The following is a 19,755-nucleotide window of genomic DNA, read 5'->3' on the forward strand; positions in this document are numbered from 1 at the left end:
ACGCTCTGCGTCAAAAACCCAGCTTATAACATGGCCATGGAAATACTCATTTCTGGATGGACTGGGCAGAGGGAACTCCACTCCACCTCTGCCTTTTCCATTCTTTGTTTTCCAAGGGTTGAGGACCCATTTTTATTGGTTAAGTAAAGTGAGTAAATGTCACTTTTTTTCCATAAATTATTTTAAAGGAAAGAGAAATTGCAATAAAAAATGATAATACTTAAAGGGGAAGACCACCCATTTTCAATATTGAACTATGTCATTAATATACCTTAGAGGAGTTGTGTGGAAATAAACAAAGAGTTCCCCCTCTTCTGTGTTGCCTAGAACTGGAGGATTGATTTTGGGGTTTGTATTGCAAATCACAACTTGATGACATCACACATTGTACTTTACAATACAAACCTCAAAATCAATCCTCCAGTTCTAGGCAACACAGAAGAGGGGGAACTTTTTTTTTATTTCCTCTAAGGTATATTAATGACATAGTTCAATATTGAAAATGGGTGGTCTTCCCCTTTAAGGCTTCTGTGATTAATTCATGTATTGTATATGTATTTTTGTAAATGTGTGCCCTGGGAAGACACTAAGGGGTCTATTTTCTCCATTAGGATTCAGGAGATACTAAATCCTCTATTTGGGGAGTTAGTATTTAGAAGTTGCTATTTTGGGCACCTGCTATATCCCTAAAAACACCTGCGCTACCCGTTACATTATGCATAGGTGTGATTTGGGCGTTACAACAATCAAACCAATCACCGTGCCAGATGAAAGACCCGCAACCCGTTAATTGAGGATTTAGGATCCCCTAAATTCTCAATCGAGCCCTTTCCCTCTCTCTGCATGAAAGAGTGGCGTTGCCTTCGATTGGTGACGCGAAAATGTATATCTTTTGAGCGGATCGCCAAGAGTGGACAGGGATTATTTTCCAAGGACAGGACAACTGTGGGCATCTTTTGAGCCCTCCCGCGAACACAATCGGACCATTTTTGGAATATTCTATGAATTTTCAAAGGTTAGTGAAAATCTCTGAAAGCGTGGCAGGCAACGACATAAGACGGAAAATAATGTTGGCAGTCAACAATGTCAACAAGTGAACAAGTTAACTGCTGTGCTGCCTTTGGCGTCTGAATTTAATTCGCTGATTAAATAAAGGTCTTAACTTATCTTATCTTATAGGGACATTGTACCCAACAACAACTTAATTGTTCTAAAATCATTGTAAAACACAGCCTATTTGAGCTTATTGCTTTAATTTGTACAAATTCTAATTGAATTAGCTTTAATTTGTACAAATTTAATTTAATTAAATTCCGTTTAATTTGTACAAATTTAATTTAATTAAATTTGCTTTAATTTGAGCAAATTAAAGCTTGTACACACTCAAGAGTTAAATGAACCCTGATGATTTGACAGTGAAGAGGTGGCTTATACCCCGGATGTCAGGTGTGGGTTTGCAGGTGTGGTGAAGTTTTCCGCTGTAGAATTCCAGACCGATGATGGCAAACATGAGGATGGCGAAGAACAGGAGCAGGCCGATCTGCAGCAGAGGGACCATGGCCTTCATGATGGACTTCAGGACGATCTGTAGACCTTGGGAACATTAAAATGTTAAAACGGTCTAGGCCACTTTAACCCTGTGCGTAGTTTGGCCGGGGGAATATTCTGGTCTGTTACCCCAGCAAACAAATACTACATCCCTCTTCACCTTTATTTAGAGAACCATGTGGACTGGATACAGTGCATAAAATGAAGATAAAATATTGATATAAAATGCAATAAAGGTTAGTGTGTTGTCCCTTTTCATTACATGTAAGCCCATCTGTTTATCCAGCCTGCTCCGCAACGTACAGTGGATTTGTTTTGTCACTTTGCTTCTCAGTCTGGCAAGCTTCCATTTGACTCGTATCGAACGTCATCTGTTATGTAGGCAACGTTGTGGCTGATTGGATGTTGATCCAACGAATCAGAGAGGTTAGGGTAGCTACGTCATCAGCCAGTGCCACTCTATCCATACTTTTCGTTAGTTCGAGACTCGAGATGCCTCCACCTCCAATAAACGCTTTCAAAGCAGAATACTGATCTGCTTTTATAGCTGTTATATATAACTTATAAAAGTTAATATAGCATTTTCAATAGCAACTTCAATGCTGTTATCCGTGGCCTTTATTTCCCACTCTGCTCAGCGCATTGGTATGACCACACACTGGTGTTTTTGTCCCACCCCGCACCACAGACCAATCAGAAGCCGCGAGTGGTTTTCACTCGTTTGGTATGTGCCGCCTCCCTTGGAGATAGGAGCCTTGCCAGACTGAGAAGCAAAGTGACAAAACAAATCCACTGAATGTAACGTAGCAGGCTGGATCCCAGGCTACCCTTTTTAGTTTTTAGTCCGTTAGTGCCAGCTGTATTATGGCCTCAAATCAACATTTAACGTTAGCATCCTCTATAGTGTCTAACAAAGCAAATGGTAAGGACTTAAATGGAGAAGTTCAATAGGAAACCACCACTTTATAGAACTTACTCCTACGTAAAATGATACAGTAATAACTCAATGGCTAACTTTTTCTCTATGGGATTCCTTTTCCCAGTAGGCCTACAACCTTCCAACACTGTATCTCTCTCTCTCTCTCTCTAGAGACGTCCAACACTGTATCTCTCTCTCTCTCTCTCTCTCTCTCGGAGAGAGAGAGAGAGAGAGAGAGAGAGAGAGACCCACTCCATCCTAAAAATAAACTTTGGGTGATTTAAGCAGTCACAACTGGCCTGAATACAAACTAATTGGACTCATACGTACCTGTTGTGCACAGGGCCAGTCAGGCACGCACACGCACACACACACACACACACACACACACACACACACACACACACACACACACACACACACACACACACACGCCATGACAGAAATTCCGTCTGCTCCAGCTTGTAAAGTATAGCCTCTCTCTACAATGTTCTTGACTGTGTCCCTGCTGTGTTGGGGGAACCCAAGCCACAAGGGTGACCGTCGTCTTGCTACACTGGTGCCAGAACAGGGACACAGTCAAGCAGATGTTCAAACACACTTATTGTAGAAAGAGGTCAAGATGCTACAAGCCAGAGTGTATGCGTTGATGACTGATTTGTCCTGTGTGTATCGATTCAGAACAGGATGACTGATTTATCCTGTGTAATTCACAGCAGGTGTGCAGTCACACCCAGCTCAGAGTCCAGTTAGTTTGGATTTAGGCCAGCTGTGACTGCTTAAAATGAGCCATCACCCAAACCACATAAATGCAGTAGACATGTTATTAAAGTGTAGTTTGTACTCACTGGGGATTCCTGAGACTAGTTTTAAGGGCCGCAGAACTCGCACCGCCCTGAGAGTCCTCAGGTCTACAGGGATGTTCATGTGTGCCCCTGCTGTGGCCAGGATCCTACGCACGCACGCACGCACACACACACACATGCATACACGCACACACACACGCACGCACGCATGCACGCACGCACGCACGCACGCACGCACGCACGCACCCACACACACACAGACACCCACACACACACACACACACACACACACACACAAACTTATTATTGTCTTGGAGATTTACACAAACATACAATGATGTGTCCAAGTATGTGTTTCTGTTCATTTTGCTACATAAAATGCAAAATGCAAAAGATACTAACAATAATACTAACATGCACAGGTGCACTATCTCACACACACACACACACACACACACACACACACACACACACACACACACACACACACACACACACACACACACACACACACACACACACACACACTCACACACACACTGGAAGGCTGCAGTGGATACGATATGCTTACTGAGATAGGGAGGGTATAATAGCACTGAGGACAATAGGAGAAAGTAAGCAGCATGCGTTTTGGGGCCCCTGGCTGTTTCCCCTGCATGTGGGAGGATGGCATTGACAACTGCTCTTTACACACAGAACAAAGACAGCGGCTCCATGAAGGCGATTGTAGGACGCTCTCAGACAGACACTTGAGACACACAATACAACAAACAGATGCTGAGACGTGCACGTCACAAACACACATCCACTCAACCTTCTGTCAGAAGTATTAACGTCACGCATTAACGTGCGTGTGTGTGTGTGTGGCAGTGTTACACACACATCCATAAAGAAACATATATTTGTATTTCTTTGTCGGTTCTCTTGCTTTTCAAACTTCTTTAACATACGTTCATGTTGCTGGGTGTAGAGGAGTGGGCAATCATGGGCACGACAAGGTTTCCTCAGTTTAGCAGAGTTTACTGATGTAACTCAAATATCCAGGTAACACAGTCCCATGCTACACACATCACAGATAGTCACAGAACAAGGTCATACCCTTGTGAACTGATGACCACCCTCTCTCTCTCTCTCTCTCTCTCTCTCTCTCTCTCTCTCTCTCTCTCTCTCTCTCTCTCTCTCTCTCTCTCTCTCTCTAGTTCCCCGACGTTAATTATCCCTTCCATCTTCTCTACCTGTCCTCCCAGCTCCCTTCATTGTGATTTGCAACACACCTCTCCCCTGGATTTCTCCCATTCTCCCTGGACCTGCACCTCTCTGCCTGCCATCTCTCACAGTTTCTCTGCAGGCACATTTATCTCCTCTCAGCAGGATGCCTCCAGAGTGAAAGATGAAGATGTTGTGATGAAGTGAAAACAAAAGAAGGAGAAGCTATGGAATTATATTCCCCATACTGCAGACTCTCACCCCTCTTTTCCACCGCAGACTGAAAACTCACCTCTTCAGAATCAATCTCACCCCTTAGTACTCCTCTATCCTTGTATCACTTGCCTATAGCCGATAGTTTTCTAGATGTACAATATGGTGGTTACTTGTTCATATATGCTATGTACTGTACTGTATGTTACTCGATAGACATGTTTGCTTGATCACGACAGCTAAGATTGTTATTTTAGAGAGCATGTTGTTTAGACAGATGCTTGACAGAGTGTTTGACAGAACAATAGAGAATGGGTCACGCACGCAACTACATTCCGCCGGTATTGTGGTGAGAATTAGTCACATTCACAGGTGGGACTGGTTTAATTAAGAGAAAGGTCATTGGGGGGTGTGGTTGGGGGAAACTGAAATAACTCATCCACAAATATATAAAGCAACGTGTCCCACCCGAGGGCCTCATATAGCATATCACACTCTCTTTACACAGCACCTTCCCCTCCTCACTTTTCCTTCCCCTCACCCTCTGCTTTTCTCTAATTTCTTGTTCACACTTTTAGTTCCTTCATCTCTTTCCCTTCCCTTCCTCCCTCCCTCCCTCCCTCTTTCTCCAAATCATTAGTGTGTCTTCGTTGTGTTTTAGTTGTTATGGAGACCAGGGGATGGAGAGTCTAAAAATTGCTTCCTCATTTAGTCTGCCAGTAGATGCCCCCCCTCTCTCTCTCTTTCTCTCTCTCTCTCTCTCTCTCTCTCTCTCTCTCTCTCTCTCTCACACTCTCTCTCTCACACAAGGGGGAGAAGTCAGGGGTTTGGACTGAAAGTTTGCTCCCTCAAGTCAATTTAAGAACTCTTTACTCCACACGCCAGCCGATATCCCCGTTGTCATCCCTTAGTATGGGTCTGTAGTCTGTCTACTGGCTACCAGGAGGCTGGTAGACCGGTTATCACCCATGGGTCTTGTCATTGCAATGTGCATGCGCCAACACACAGAGGAATAAGTTACTAGTCGTTCCATCAGTGGGAATCGAACCTGGGCCTTTGAATTTTTTTTGCTTTGTGTTAACTTGGACTATGCGAACTAGGGGGGACTAATATTTACTATTCTGTCCATAACGGCACATAACTCGGTAACGGCGCCTGAGACGGCGCGCCTCCGTCGCGGTTTGGTCAATAAAACAAACTTCCCGGCGGCGCTTCCGTCTCAGTAGCGACCTCTGTAAGAGCGGATAGTTAGTATTCTCAACCTGGTAGTCTCGAATCCCAGCGTGGGTATGACCTTTTTTATTCCCCTGAACGTGTGTTGGCGCATGCGCATTGCAATGACAAGACCCATGGGTGATAGCCTGGTAGCCAGCAGACAGACTACTGAGCCTTAGCTAAGGGATGACAACGGTGATAACAGACCCATACTAAGGGATGATAATGTAGGTATCAGGTGCACACACAGACAATAGTGATCCAAAGCACCCGCTACAACCATAGAATTAGAAGTCAATCTTTAATCACCAGGAGCTGTCAAGTTATTATATTGTTATATCACCACAGGAGCTTGTACAGTCTCTTTCACATGGCCCCCAACACCTCTCTCTCTACATCTCTCTCTCACACACTCTCTCTATCTCCCTCTCATTTTCTCTCTCTGTCTCACTGAGCGAAACAGCCACCACAGTGAGCTCAGCTTGTCCCCTGGTCAGAGTTGTCAGGTTTGATAACTGTGGCACAGTGACGTACCCTGTTGTAATGACAGGTCCCTGATGTGTGATATATCTGTCATGACAAGCATCACACCATGATAGCGATAACATTGACTTATGCCCCGTGTCACAGTCACAGAGCGTATCAAATACAGTATGATATGAGCCCACATTGTCCATAGCACTGATTCCCAAACACTTGGTCGGAACCCATTTGTGGGTCTCAGACACATTTTTATAGGTCTCTTTTTTTGTTTCCTACATTTGGTTTTTTCATTATTATTCAAAGTATTTAAAAAAACATTCTACAAAATGGAAATATTTTTTCAGTAATTTCATGAAGAAATCAAAGAAAAATCTAAAACATTTCATACATTAGAAAACAAATGTTTTAGTAGTGAAAATAGACGATCTACAGGCTCTCAACGTGGTGCGAAGCGACGTGTTGTGAGCTTGTAGATCTGCTGTTTTCACTAGTTTTGGGTCCCGGGCAAATTTATGTTTTTCTGATGCTGACATATTATGGTGTGACAGATTTCTTTGAAGCGTCACGCGACACCTGGTCTCCAAAACTCTGATGATAACGGAAGCTTTCACCTGCAATATGTTCTAATCCATTCAGTTCAGTGAGTGTTGTTAAAATCTGATCACAGCATTTGATCCCTAACATGGTCAACCTGTGGTCAGTGGAAAAAAAGTGTGAACTCTGTTCTGTTCTGTGTACAGAGGAGAAAAATATGATTTATTTGAAAATGCTGCAATGCAGAGGGGTGTGTGTGTGTGTGTGTGTGTGTGTGTGTGTGTGTGTGTGTGTGTGTGTGTGTGTGTGTGTGTGTGTGTGTGTGTGTGTGTGTGTGTGTGTGTGTGTGTGTGTGTGTGTGTGTGTACAGTGGATTGTCTTGTCTAAGTGAGGAATTGTATTGAGGCACTCCCACACTGTACTGCTCTGGTACGGTAGGTTTAGTTGAAATAAGCTTCACCACCCACAGTGCCCCCCCCCCCCCCCCTCTCTCTCTCTCTGTATTTCTCTTTCTCTTTCATATCTCTCTCTTTTTCTCTGTATTGCTCTCTCTCGCTCTGTCTCTCTTTTTATCCTTCTCTTTCTGTCAAATGTGCACACGCACCCACAATGAACCCCTCGTGCACACATACTGAAGAAGCAGAGGACAATGAAGATACTGGCTAGAACATGCTGTGAAATTAACATTACATGTGTATTACTCTGCTAAGCGTGTTACACACTAAAAAGAAACAAATTTAAAATCTCCCAAATGGAAATACTCTCATAGTTAAATTAACACTGAGGAGTTTACTGTGCATTATTGGTTTGGCAAATGAAATGTTTGCTCTTTGGGCAAGATGAATATTTAACTTGAGCAAATTATTTATTAGTCATCCAGTGGAGAGGGGGGATGGGGGGGGGGGGGGGCGGACATGTGTGTGACTGTGTGTGTGTGTGTGTGTGTGTGTGTGTGTGTGTGTGTGTGTGTGTGTGTGTGTGTGTGTGTGTGTGTGTGTGTGTGTGTGTGTGTGTGTGCGCGCGAGCGTGCATGCGTGCGTGCGTGTGTGTGTGTATGAGATTCCAATGATGTAAATTACTGGTCAACTGATACCACCCCACCAGATGATGACACCAGTGAGGTAGTCACCGGTCATTTGACCAATCCACCTCCTGCAGAGCTCAAGGTCAGGACCTAGTACTATATAGATGGCTCACTGTCATGTATGGTTCACAGGATTTAGTGTGAAACGCCATGAGGATGAGAAATATAGGTAACGTCTTTGCCCTGCTTTGAAGCTCCCATGCAGAGGCTTTCAGAAAATAACTCTCTGTTCTTTAGATGCAATAAATATTTTTGTTCACCTACCGGTACGTAACGTTGCAAAAATAATTGGCACATCCTTAAGATATGATGGTGCCAGTGACCATTACGGGCTTTATAGGTGAGGAGACACATTTTGAATTATTTTCTAGATTTTATAGGGAAATGGGGAGCCAGATCAGAGAAGCAAATATCTCTTCCTAGTTCTTGTCAGTGCATGTGCAGCAGCATTCTGGACGAGCTGGAGAATCTTTAGAGACTTGTTCGGGCAGTAAGTAAAGTAAGGAATTGCAATAATCCAGGTAACAAATGAGTGGACAAGTTTTTCTGTATCTTAAAGAGCTCATTGAACCCTATCAGCCTGTGCTCTGAGAATGCAGACCTAGTTGTGATTCCTAAAATCTCCAAAAGAATCAGGATTCATCTCCCAGAGCAGCCCGTTCTCAACCCCCCTGCTTCACCCCCTGACTCGCTATCGGCGGCATCGCTGAAACACGCTGGGATGCTTTCGGCGTCTATCTGTGGAAGCAGAGGGAGAGTCTTAGTGCGCATGCGGCGACACATGTTTACTCGAATATGTATCTACCGTTAGTGGGAATCGAACCCTGGCCTTAGTGATCGTAGCCATGCTACCCTATTGACTGAGCTAGCGAGCGGCTGACCAGGCCCCCTTTTATTGGGTGATTTTGTCTTTGACAACGTGGATACTAATGCAACATGGACACTGCCGCAGTACAGTCCCTTTGAGCCGCATTTGGACACAGAAGCAGTCCCCTGGTCAAAATGTACTATTCTGTCCATAACGGCACATAACTCGGTAACGCTGCAGAGTCGGCTCATCCGCCGTTCGCACCGCTCGTCACGGCGACTCGCTCGCTCGGTGGTGACTCACAGGGCTCATCGGCGGCTGAGATAGTGTGTGGATAGTGTGGTGTGAGCAGGAGCGTCGAGTGGCTGGTAAACCCTACATAGTGGTTTCCAATCCCACTAGGGGAATGATTATTATTTATTGCGACCGTAGGTCGCATTTACTACCAAAACCTCCACCGGCTGTCCGTCTGTCACACGTCACACGTCACACTTTTGCCCTGCTCATATCTCCACAACCGTTGCCCCCATCCATGCCAAATTTGGCACACACACTCCTTACCTGCTAAACTACAACCTCCAAGGACCCCCGGAGCTCCAGGGACCCAGGTCCCTGGGGGACCCCCAGGTGTAAAAAATGACCAAATGTGCAAAAATGACCAAATGACCACCCCAACGGGGCTGCTCACGGGGAATTCCTGGGGACCACCCACTCCTGGTGCTCCAGAACGGATGCAAAAGTGGTGATGCCCCCAGTGGAGGACCCCCTCCACTGCAGCTCACATAAAATGCCGTAACTCGGGCTAGGAGCGTCCGGGAGAGCCGGGGCCGGTACCTATTCGTCGCAACGCGGAGACCCCACCCCTCATCCCTCTTCTAGCGCCACCTTCAGGCCGATTTTTAAAACACATTTTTGGCCACTGCTCCTACAGTTTTTGCCCTAAAATCACGCAAATCGCTACACAGTATGTCTACACTCATCCCATCAACATGAATCTGTCCCATATAGCGCCACCTTCAGGCCGATTTTTAAGCACATTTTTGGACACTGCTCCAACAGATTTTGCCCTAAAATCACGAAAATCACTACACAGTATGTCTACACTCATGTCATCAACATGGATCAGGAAGATTTTGGAAAAACACATTTTTGCCCTATTTGTGGAGATAAGCGCGCTTATCTCCCGATTAGGGAGTCTTACTGGTTTATTTATTTAGACCACTGGGCAATGGGCATACCCGAAGTGTCCCCTACTTGAAGCAGTAGGCATACCCGTGGCGTCCCCTACATGAAGCAGTAGGGTACTTGACAGGGCGTCAGGTATCTGACACCTTGGGGGTGAGAATGTGTTGCCCAGTGTCAGTCTGGGATACAGACACCCTCTCTGCTGTACGTTTTAGAGGTAGTTAGGGGGGCTGGCTAAAGCTTTCCTTGGACTAGTCCGCCGAGGGACGCCCCTGATTTGCCTCACTCCTCATCTCCCTCTTTGTCCGTATGCATTCATGTTCCATCAATGCATATTTAGAAACTTGACTTTCTCATCTCCAAGACTTAAATGTGATTATAGACTCACTCAGCCACTGGCTGTGAATTGAGGGCTTCCATTGACTATAGCTGCGGACTGTTTTTATGTTTTTTTGCTGTACAGCACGTGTGCACATATAAAGATGGAGGGAAGAAAACAGTACATCTCAGTGTCGCTCGCCCTCTCTTCTCTCTCTCTCTCTCTCTCTCTCTCTCTTTCTCTCAACCTAACCAGTCAAGGCAGATGACAGCCTTTCCTAAAGTCATGTTCTGTTTGATGTTTAGAAGAGAGTTTTTCCTTGTCGCTATCATCAAGTGCTTGCTCACGGGGGAATTGTTGGGTCGCTGTCAACACAAACATTGTGGACTTGACCTACTCTGTAAAGTGTCACGAGAATCTGTCTAATCTCCCATCAGCATGAATTTCATGACACAAACAAGAGAAAAAAGCAGCCCATTTAAATGTAATCTGCACCAAACAAAAGCCGCTCCAGAAAACTCACAACACTGTAGCAGTAGTTATAATGTGAGGCAGCTGCAATCCAGCTTGTGTAGGGTTCGGTCTATTTCACTGATTGAATGATGAATCACCCTGTCTGTGAACTGGATCACACGTCTTAACCACTCTGATATGGTCCACATTACAGGGAGCAGGCAGCCAATGCAGGCACCTGGTGTGTCACTATCTCTCTCTCTCTACATTTCACTCTGAACACCATGCAAAATTACAATAACAACGTCAACACATCGTTATCTAGTCACAGCTTTGGCCATATATCATGCATAGACCATTTTCCTGTCCTTTTTTACGCCATCTATGAGAGGGTCTGTGTGTCTTGTGTGTCTGTCTGTTTGTGTGTCCGGAGCTAATCTTGCAAACCACTACACCTATCAGCACCAAACTTTGTATGCACACTGTGAGTACTAGGCTAAAGAAGTACAAATATAGATGGAATATATTCATTTTATGGAATAAATAAAACGTTTAAATAAATACATTAATAATAACTAGAACTAGAATTCTGTCTTATCATTTATTTTGCGACCATAGGTCGCAGTTTACTATTGAAACCGGCACATCTTGTCTGTATCGTTGTCAGTCACACCTGACACTGTGGTTCCCCTAACAGATCACTGTGACATCACAGGCTCAGAGCAGGGATAACGCCTGTGGTTCCCCTGACACATCACTGTGACTTCACAGGTGATGTCAGATACTCAGAGCAGGGATCTCCATATATGGGCATAAACAGGTGACATCACAGTGTGGCTGGTTCAGACAGGGATCTCCATGTATGGCCATAAAATGGATTGTTGTGATGTCATGGGAGGTTGGGAACCACTCTAACAGAATCCCTTTTATGCCCATGTATGGAAATCCATGATGTCATCAATATTAAGCCCATATCTAACAGGACTTCATATGGGAATGCCCATATTTAATAGTAATATTATAAAACATTATTTGTATAGCACCTTTGATGACATGATATATGGAGGAAGACAGCCCATATGTGTGTGGCTGGTTCAGACTGTTTGGGGTCTCACAGCATATCTCCATATACAGTACATGAATCTCCATATATGGGTAACTGGTCCAATATACATCACTGGACAAACGGCCAAGACATGGCGTGGCTTGTCGCCCTGAGGCGTCAACTGAAGTTCAATTATTCTCAAGAAAGTCTCTGCAAGTTGAGTTTCATTCTGTAATGAAATGAATGGAATCCACAATGTCTTCCACAAAAAACGAACTATGGTACTGAATGCTTTGGTAAGTACTTAACAGTAATGTCAAATGTTGAATTGTGGAAAGACAGTGTGTCCCTACATCCCCTCTCCTACCCCAGTTTTATCCGAGACGTTCTCGCACAAGAATTGATGTAAAAGTGGAAACAAGATGACATAAAATGGGCTCTTCATGGGTCACAGCCTCTGAGGGGTTTTTCACACAACCTATTCAGTGACTAAAGCTGTTATTTTCCCATGAAATGGTCCCTGTACTGCAGTTGAGTAAAGACACTCTCGTGGAGATGTAAACCATTTATCACTGTCACAGTCTGTGTCTCTCCCATCGCTCCTACAGTACCTCACCTTGTTCCATGTCGTTCACACCTGTTCCCACTCCTCCACCTCTCCTCGTTCCATCAACACAGCTGTTCCTATTCCTCCATGTCACTACATCAATACATAATTCATGAATTAAACTTCATTTAACACATCGGCTGCCCAAAAGGTGGCGCCAGAGCCCCAGCTAAGTGCCCAAAGCCACTCTATTGACCTCCATAGAAGAATACAAGGCCCTGTTGCGTCACTTGGTCACATGAGCGCAGACAGGATGTTATTGTGTAACTTACTGTATGGGCCAGTGTTGATCATAGCTGTTCATTGCCGATCAAAATTTGGACATTTTGCCGCACGCGGCCACAGTTTTAGCCATAAAACAAACATCAGAGATAAAGGGCGTTAAAGATGGGCAAATGCATTGGAGTATACGGAGAAAAACGGCCGTGCGATGCTCTCAGCGTCGACTCGAAGCGACTAGCGGATAATGGGCTACATCCAGGCGCAGCCCCAACGTAACGGTGAGATTTAAAGTTAATACTGTATATACAGTAAACACGTCAACGCGTCGTGGGCCTCCAGATACATCAAAGAGATTGGCGTGTAGACACCTCGTGGGCACCCGCTGTGTTAACAGCATTTTATACATACTCCGGTAAGTTGCATCCCACAATCCCTCTACTACTGGATCAAAGTGGATTCAAGGGACTCCTTCGTAGGACGAAGCGTAAATTAGAGTCGATTAGACGTTACTCTCCACTTGTCTGTGTGGATAGGGACATTGAGACACACTGGTTGTCCCTGCTGAGCGCAAACAAATTGGTGCTGACCATTATGGGCCTCCGACTTGCTTGTCAATCTTTTAGGCGCACGTGATAGTGCTCTTTTAAAAAACATCTTCTGTTAACTCATTCTGGGCGATGCCCGTAGAAACCGTAGATTTCCCGCTGTACCGCGGTGCCATGCCCGTCGAACCCGGAAGTTTAATTTGCTTTAATCATTATGAAAGGATTAAAATTATTATCGCAGATTTTCGCTGATTCTGGCTTTTTAGGCCCGCCCCCCTAACTGTATCCGGTCATTTCCGGTCTGGACCGGATCTAGCTTTCCGTATCCGGTCTGAGCCTGGGCCATAGTCCCGCCTCCGTTGGTTTACAGTGTAACAAAAGAGAAAGCTACTCGGCGATGGAACACTCGTTTTTCAATCGGATTTTTGCGTTTGGAAACTTTGATCCAGTCTCTACACGCCTGGATTATGATCCCCGCACATATCGTGCGTTTTGTGCACGAACGTGTCCACTTGTTACCATAGCGCACAGTTGGCTTTTTTCAATGTTTTTTCATGTAAACACTGGCGGATAAGCAGGGACACAGCGTGGCAACGGATATGTCTATTTCAATGGGGGTTTTTTTATTCGAAAGCTTGTCACCGAGTCTACAGTCTACTAGATGAGTCGCGCACAGATTGTGCACGATGCGTGCGCGTGCCCACGTTAAAAGTTAAGGACAATTTGGCAGCTGCTTACTAGAGCTATGTTTATGCAGCAAAGTTGATAATAAATACAGCTCCTCAACAATCTCTTACTTTCTCTTACTTTCCAATCTCATAAGATGGCAATACACTACAAGATAATCTGGCCCGACTGAATCGGGTAGAATTAAACACTACAGGATAATTTTTTCAGATTATTTGACCAGATAATCTAAACGGGCTCACACTAGCCGTTTTGAACAGTCGGGCGCTCCGCACGCTACAGGATTCTATCCCGATTGAGTCAGGCTCGAACACAGCAATAATAAATAATATAATTGATACAAATGCCACGGGGGCTGTTCTGAGCGCTGTGCTTTGCAACACGCACGCACACGCACATACAAACACACATTACGTTATCCACTCACTCAACACACAACACCGCCTCACGCAACGGGGGGAAAAAAGCTTCAATATGGAAGTTGTGTCCTATTTTGATGATATGAGTTCACTTTGACACGATTCATGTCCATCCAACTCTGACATCCTCTCTCTCCTGCGCTATAGTCGAGTGCTGCTCCTTCTCACGGTGCCTGATTTATGATTAGTCGTATGACGGTGTAGCGCACACAGAACATAGATCTCCAAGACCAAACGGTGTCCCTTCCGTGCCACGTTGTAGGCTTGTAGATCAGGGGAGACCGGGAGAGCCCCCGTAGTAGGCGTGTACTTCTTTGATGTGACGTGCTGGACTGGTCGCTGCCTATGACTGACTGCAGACAGTGGCTGGTAGCCTTATTTCTTCTGTTTGTTTTTTGGATCGCGTTACCGTTGAGTTTTAATTTAAATCCCAATCATTCATGATACAACCTAATGGACGGACGCTATGAAAAGTGTGTCTGTGTGTGTGTGTGTGTGTGTGTGCGCACGCGCGCGCGCGCGTGTGTGTGTGTGTGTGTGTGTGAGTGAGGCAGAGGGAGAGGTGGAGAGAAAAAAAGAGATGGATCTGTCACTCAGTCAGATGTATGCACAGAGACTTGCGTCTATCAGCGGCTGCTGTAGCCTACCTATTTTCTCTCAGTCTCCTGCTGCTGTTCCAGTCTTCCAGACCAGTACTGATCCAGGAAAATATCAAACATGTTTGAAAAGAGTCGGGGCTGGCCCCGATCGTCCTCCGAGCCACTCGGCTGGGCTCAGAGTGGATCTGTGAGACCTCACGCTAGACGACGTTCATGCCCGATAGTCGGGCACGTTTCAGTCGGAGGCAGCCCGATTGTCGGGGGGGTAATTAAATAGCCAGATTATCGGTTAGTGTGCGGCCAGCTTTACTTTCCAAAATAAACCAGTGCATTCAGTTAATAGATGTGTTAATGTGGCTTTGATTACAATACCCACATATTAAATTCCATTAGGTTTCCATGAATGATGTATGATCAAAGTCAGTAGAGAAACTATTACAGTTATGAGGTATTGCATCATACTCCAGTTTATATTGTACTCAGAAAAGGTGCTGAATGAATTGATAATGATGGAACTGACTGCATAGATCTAATTAGATAATAAACTATAAATTTCCATATAAACCCGATTCAAAAGCATACTGTAGTTCTTGCTATTTCAATGGCCTCTATTCTTTGGTTGGTACTAGGCACATTGACGAAGAGTAATGGAGAGACCAGACAGCCCTTATACACACAGCCCTTATATCACTGAAGCATTATATAATGATTTCACCCATTCAAACATACTTGGATCAAAGCCAAATTGATACAGCACTTAGAATAGGCAGGGTCACTATCCTACTGAAAGCTTTAGAATAGGCAGGGTCACTATCCTACTGAAAGCTTTCTCAGGATCCAGTGACACATAAAGCTGTGCCGGAGACATATTGCTTTGTAGATGATGTGGTACAGCTTTCTCATGTTACTGGATGATAAACACCCCAGAATAAAGTACATCTAGTCTAGCCAGATTCTAAGCTATATTTTACCTTGTGTTTCCTGCCATACTGTAGCTTTGTTCGTGTATTTATGTTCCTGGTTTCCTGAGTCCCGTCTCAAGTTCTGTTCTGCCTGCCTTACCTGTGTCAAATGCACAGTTAAGGTAGTAGCTGTCCTGAACCCTGAATCCCTGCCTGCTCCATTTTTCGATTATTATTTATTATTTATTTTTTTCACCAGTTTTCAGCCCCTTCCTGGTTTCAACCCATACTGTACCTCCTTTGACTTGTCCCTCCTGTGTGTCAATACATCCTTTGTATTGCTCCACCTCTAGTCATGTCCACTTGGGTCCTTTCCCCTGACACACACCATGACAATTATAGTTAAGTTAATCATTTGTATTCAATAGTGTGGCTCTGGTCCAGCGATGCTCCAGAACAAATATGCACATATATTACACAGACTCTGAGTCTGTGCTCACAAACCCATACAAAAACTATTAGAATACGCATTTGGTTGAGGTGCTGGGTTGGAAAATATCATGAAGAACAGGAATAAACTTTAACTTGCACACTCATGAGTGTGCACTGTGCAGGTGTATTCTTTTTCTTTTTCTTTGTGTGCTCACAAACGCCCATATGGCATAGCCTAAATATGCAGTTATTAACTCATACAGTGCCGCCGGCCACAAGGGGCGCTAGAGTGCCAGAAATGTCTCTATAGACCTTCGCTCTAGCTTCCGTCGACACTGTCCCAAGTGCCTTGGGATTTCACTCCAGCCAATGCTATGGGTGACGAGAGGAGGAAGCTAGCTGACACGTAGCCAAAATGCTAACCCATTTAGAAGCCCGATCTAAAGCTATTTCAGTCGCAAAAAACTTTCTCTTTGGGTATGGGAACACAATCCGGAGAAAATCCTGTCTAAAGATGAGATTTATTATTGGAGTGGGCGGAGCGATGCGGCCGTTAGCGCGACTACGGCCCGTGTATGGCCGAGTGTTGGCCTGGACCATGGATGGATGTTTAGACCGGGGCTTCGTTGAGGCCTCCGATTAAATAATTCATTTTATTAAATATCCCGAACTAGTTCGGGATAGGCACCCTGGAATACGTCGCGCCGCCGACAGTATATATTGAGGTTTTTTTGGGGGGCTCTAAACTTTATTTTAAACCATTTTCAATGGAATAAATCGTCGGACCATCTAGCGTCTCTCGTTGGCTAGCGCTGGACGAGCAAGGACCACCCACGTTGCTCCAAGCAGCTCGGGGTAAGTAAAATAGCAAATAAAATATTGTATTGGATTGAAATAAAGCCGAACTTGTTCGGGATAGGCACTTATAGGGTTAAGGTGAACATGACAATAGACAGACTGAATTTATCTAAGATGTTGATCTTGTAAGACTGTCACCAGTTATTAGTCAGCTTAGATTGTTAGGAGCGAGAATGGCACCTCCAGGGTGAGTCAACAGGTGATTTTGGACCAACTCGTTAATATAGTGAGACTTTAAGGTAACTCTCCACCCAAAAAATTAGAGGAGACTCTCTTTCCAACTCCAAGAGACTCTTTCCAACACCAATAGACGTGCAACAGAGTAGCATTTAGTTCAGCACAAACTAGTCGTCAGACAGAACATTGTTTTTGCGCATGCAAAGTAGTCTGTCAGCCTGCCAGTGTTGCCAGATCTGCTTATTATAAGTGACTTTGGGCTTGCTTTCAAGATTGTTTTTGAAAATAGGTGATGTAACCATAGTGCTCAAGTGGTTGTTTTACTCACAGAATCTGGCAACACCAGAGTTTTCTCTCACCAAAACAAAACACTGCGCTAGCTTTGCTTTTGAGTTGATGGTATAGGAATTGAGAATATGGTACCTAGTTGGTAATATGGTATCTAGTTCAAATGTATCTGGCTTTAATATTTATGCTTGATTCTGCACCAGTAGTCAGTATTTACCCCACTCATCACTACGATGAGGTTGGCAAACGACTGAACATGCTCAGTTCTTCATCAACGGGATCCGACCCGTCAGCACGGTGATATCGACGGCAAGAGACGCTTGGCAAGAGACACTTTAAGACTTCTTCCGCCGCCAAGTCAGGCCGATATCGGCATGGTGGAGAGCTGGCTTTAGAAAGAGAATATAATGGGGAAAAGGACAAATGAGATGATGGAGAGAATGGGAGATAGAGAATAAAGAGACTAGAGACAGACACAAACAGAGAGCTTGTTAAGAGCACTTCAGTGACACCCTCATTATTATTCCACGATGAATAAAATGCCACTTCTGCTTTGTTAAGGTCACATTATTGAATGTCACTCTCATTGTCCCCTTTTCACCTCCCCATGTTTTTCTCATGCATATTCATGTGTTCTGTTTGTGAAGCCAGCATATTACTGTGTGTACCCAACACTGTTTACCAGAACAGAAGCTTGTTAAAACAAATTAGGAACTTAAAAAACCCTACCAACTCCATTGCATGCGCATGTTCTCTCTCTCTCTCTCTCTCTCTCTCTCTCTCTCTCTCTCTCTCTCTCACAAACACACACACACACACACACACACACACACACACACACACACACACACACACAGACACAAACACACACGCATGCATGCACACTCTAGTGCTGCTGTTTCAAACAGACTACAAAATTTCTAAATGCACTTCTTACTCCAGAAAGGAGTCACACTCATTACCGCTGGTCTAGATATCGTTGCTGTCAGGGAGAAACCTCGTATCTCCATATTTAGGTTTTATGTTTTTTCTTTCTTTTTTATTAATGCCCAATTCATCATACAAGTGTTACAAAAAGTAGACCAGATCTACAGTACAAGCTCAAAATGTGCTGCGATGTGACGCATTGTGAGCTTGTACATTAGCTTCTTTCACTATTTTAAAAACGTTTTTAAAACAATAAAAAAGGACATACAGTGGTGTAAAGTAATATAAGTACATTTACTTAAGTACTGTACTTAAGTACAATTTTGAGTTATTTGTGCTTTACTTGAGTATTTATTTTACTTTTACTTCTACTCCAATACATCTCAGATACAAATATTGTAATTTTACTCCAATACAATAATTTGGAAACTTTAGTTAACTGTTACTTTGCAGATATACATTATAATATTATAATACCGGTACATACATTAACGACTTTTAGCCCCATTTTATAACTAGGCTATTAGAAAATAGCAGATCTACAAGCTCACAACGCGTCGCATCACTTATAGATTTGCTTTTTTCAAACATTTTGTACTTTTACTTTAGGTAATTTAAGTACATGATGATTATTGATGCCAATACTTTTGTACTTTTACTCAAGTAAATTTTTGAATTCCGGACTTTTACCTGTAACAGAGCATTTCTACATTGCAGTATTGATACTTTTACTTAAGTATAAAATGTGAGTACTGTTAGATATGAATTATTATACATAATTCTATGTTTGTGTTTGAGTCTCATATGACCATATAAGATATATATATGAACTGAACGTACAGTATGAGACCACATTTTGGTCGGATACTGTAGGGTCAGGCTAAAGATTGCAGGTCATAATAACTTTAGACTATGAAATCATGATATACTGTATAAGTCACGAGTGGTGGAAAATAACCAGCACTACGTGGCACTTTCTTCCTGTTATTTCCTTGTTATGATATAGGAACAAATCAATGAGTTCCTACTACTTCCTTGTTATGATTTGGGGACAAATGAATAAGTTCCACGCTTCTTACTGTCATAAACTGTATGTCTTTATATACATGTTTTCCTCCATCTTGGAGGAGAGAGAGAATCCTCTGTCCTGCCGTTAGGGTGGGGAGAGATTATCGAGCATACCACTAGGATGATATGCGCACTGTTTTGTCTTCTTTGTCTGCTCTCTCAAGAATACAGCAATCTAAAGAAATATAGTCCTTTGGCTCTTTGTC

The 19,755-nt window shown here is 43.8% G+C and overlaps 1 protein-coding gene across 1 annotated transcript in view; it reads right to left on the reverse strand.

Annotated features, from left to right (window-relative positions):
- The window catches only part of cacna1ea (calcium channel, voltage-dependent, R type, alpha 1E subunit a), a gene marked incomplete at both ends in the record, with an annotated part of 170,276 nt that overhangs the window by 74,611 nt on the left and 75,910 nt on the right, over positions 1–19,755 (reverse strand). The window contains 2 exons of the mRNA XM_080727814.1: positions 1,435–1,593; positions 3,316–3,419. Coding sequence (XP_080583940.1) covers positions 1,435–1,593; positions 3,316–3,419 — 263 coding nt within the window. The remainder of the gene's footprint in view (positions 1–1,434; positions 1,594–3,315; positions 3,420–19,755) is intronic.

This window comes from Nannobrachium achirus (assembly GCF_963921795.1).
Source record: "Nannobrachium achirus genome assembly, chromosome: 1".
Taxonomy (NCBI): Eukaryota; Metazoa; Chordata; class Actinopteri; order Myctophiformes; family Myctophidae; genus Nannobrachium; species Nannobrachium achirus.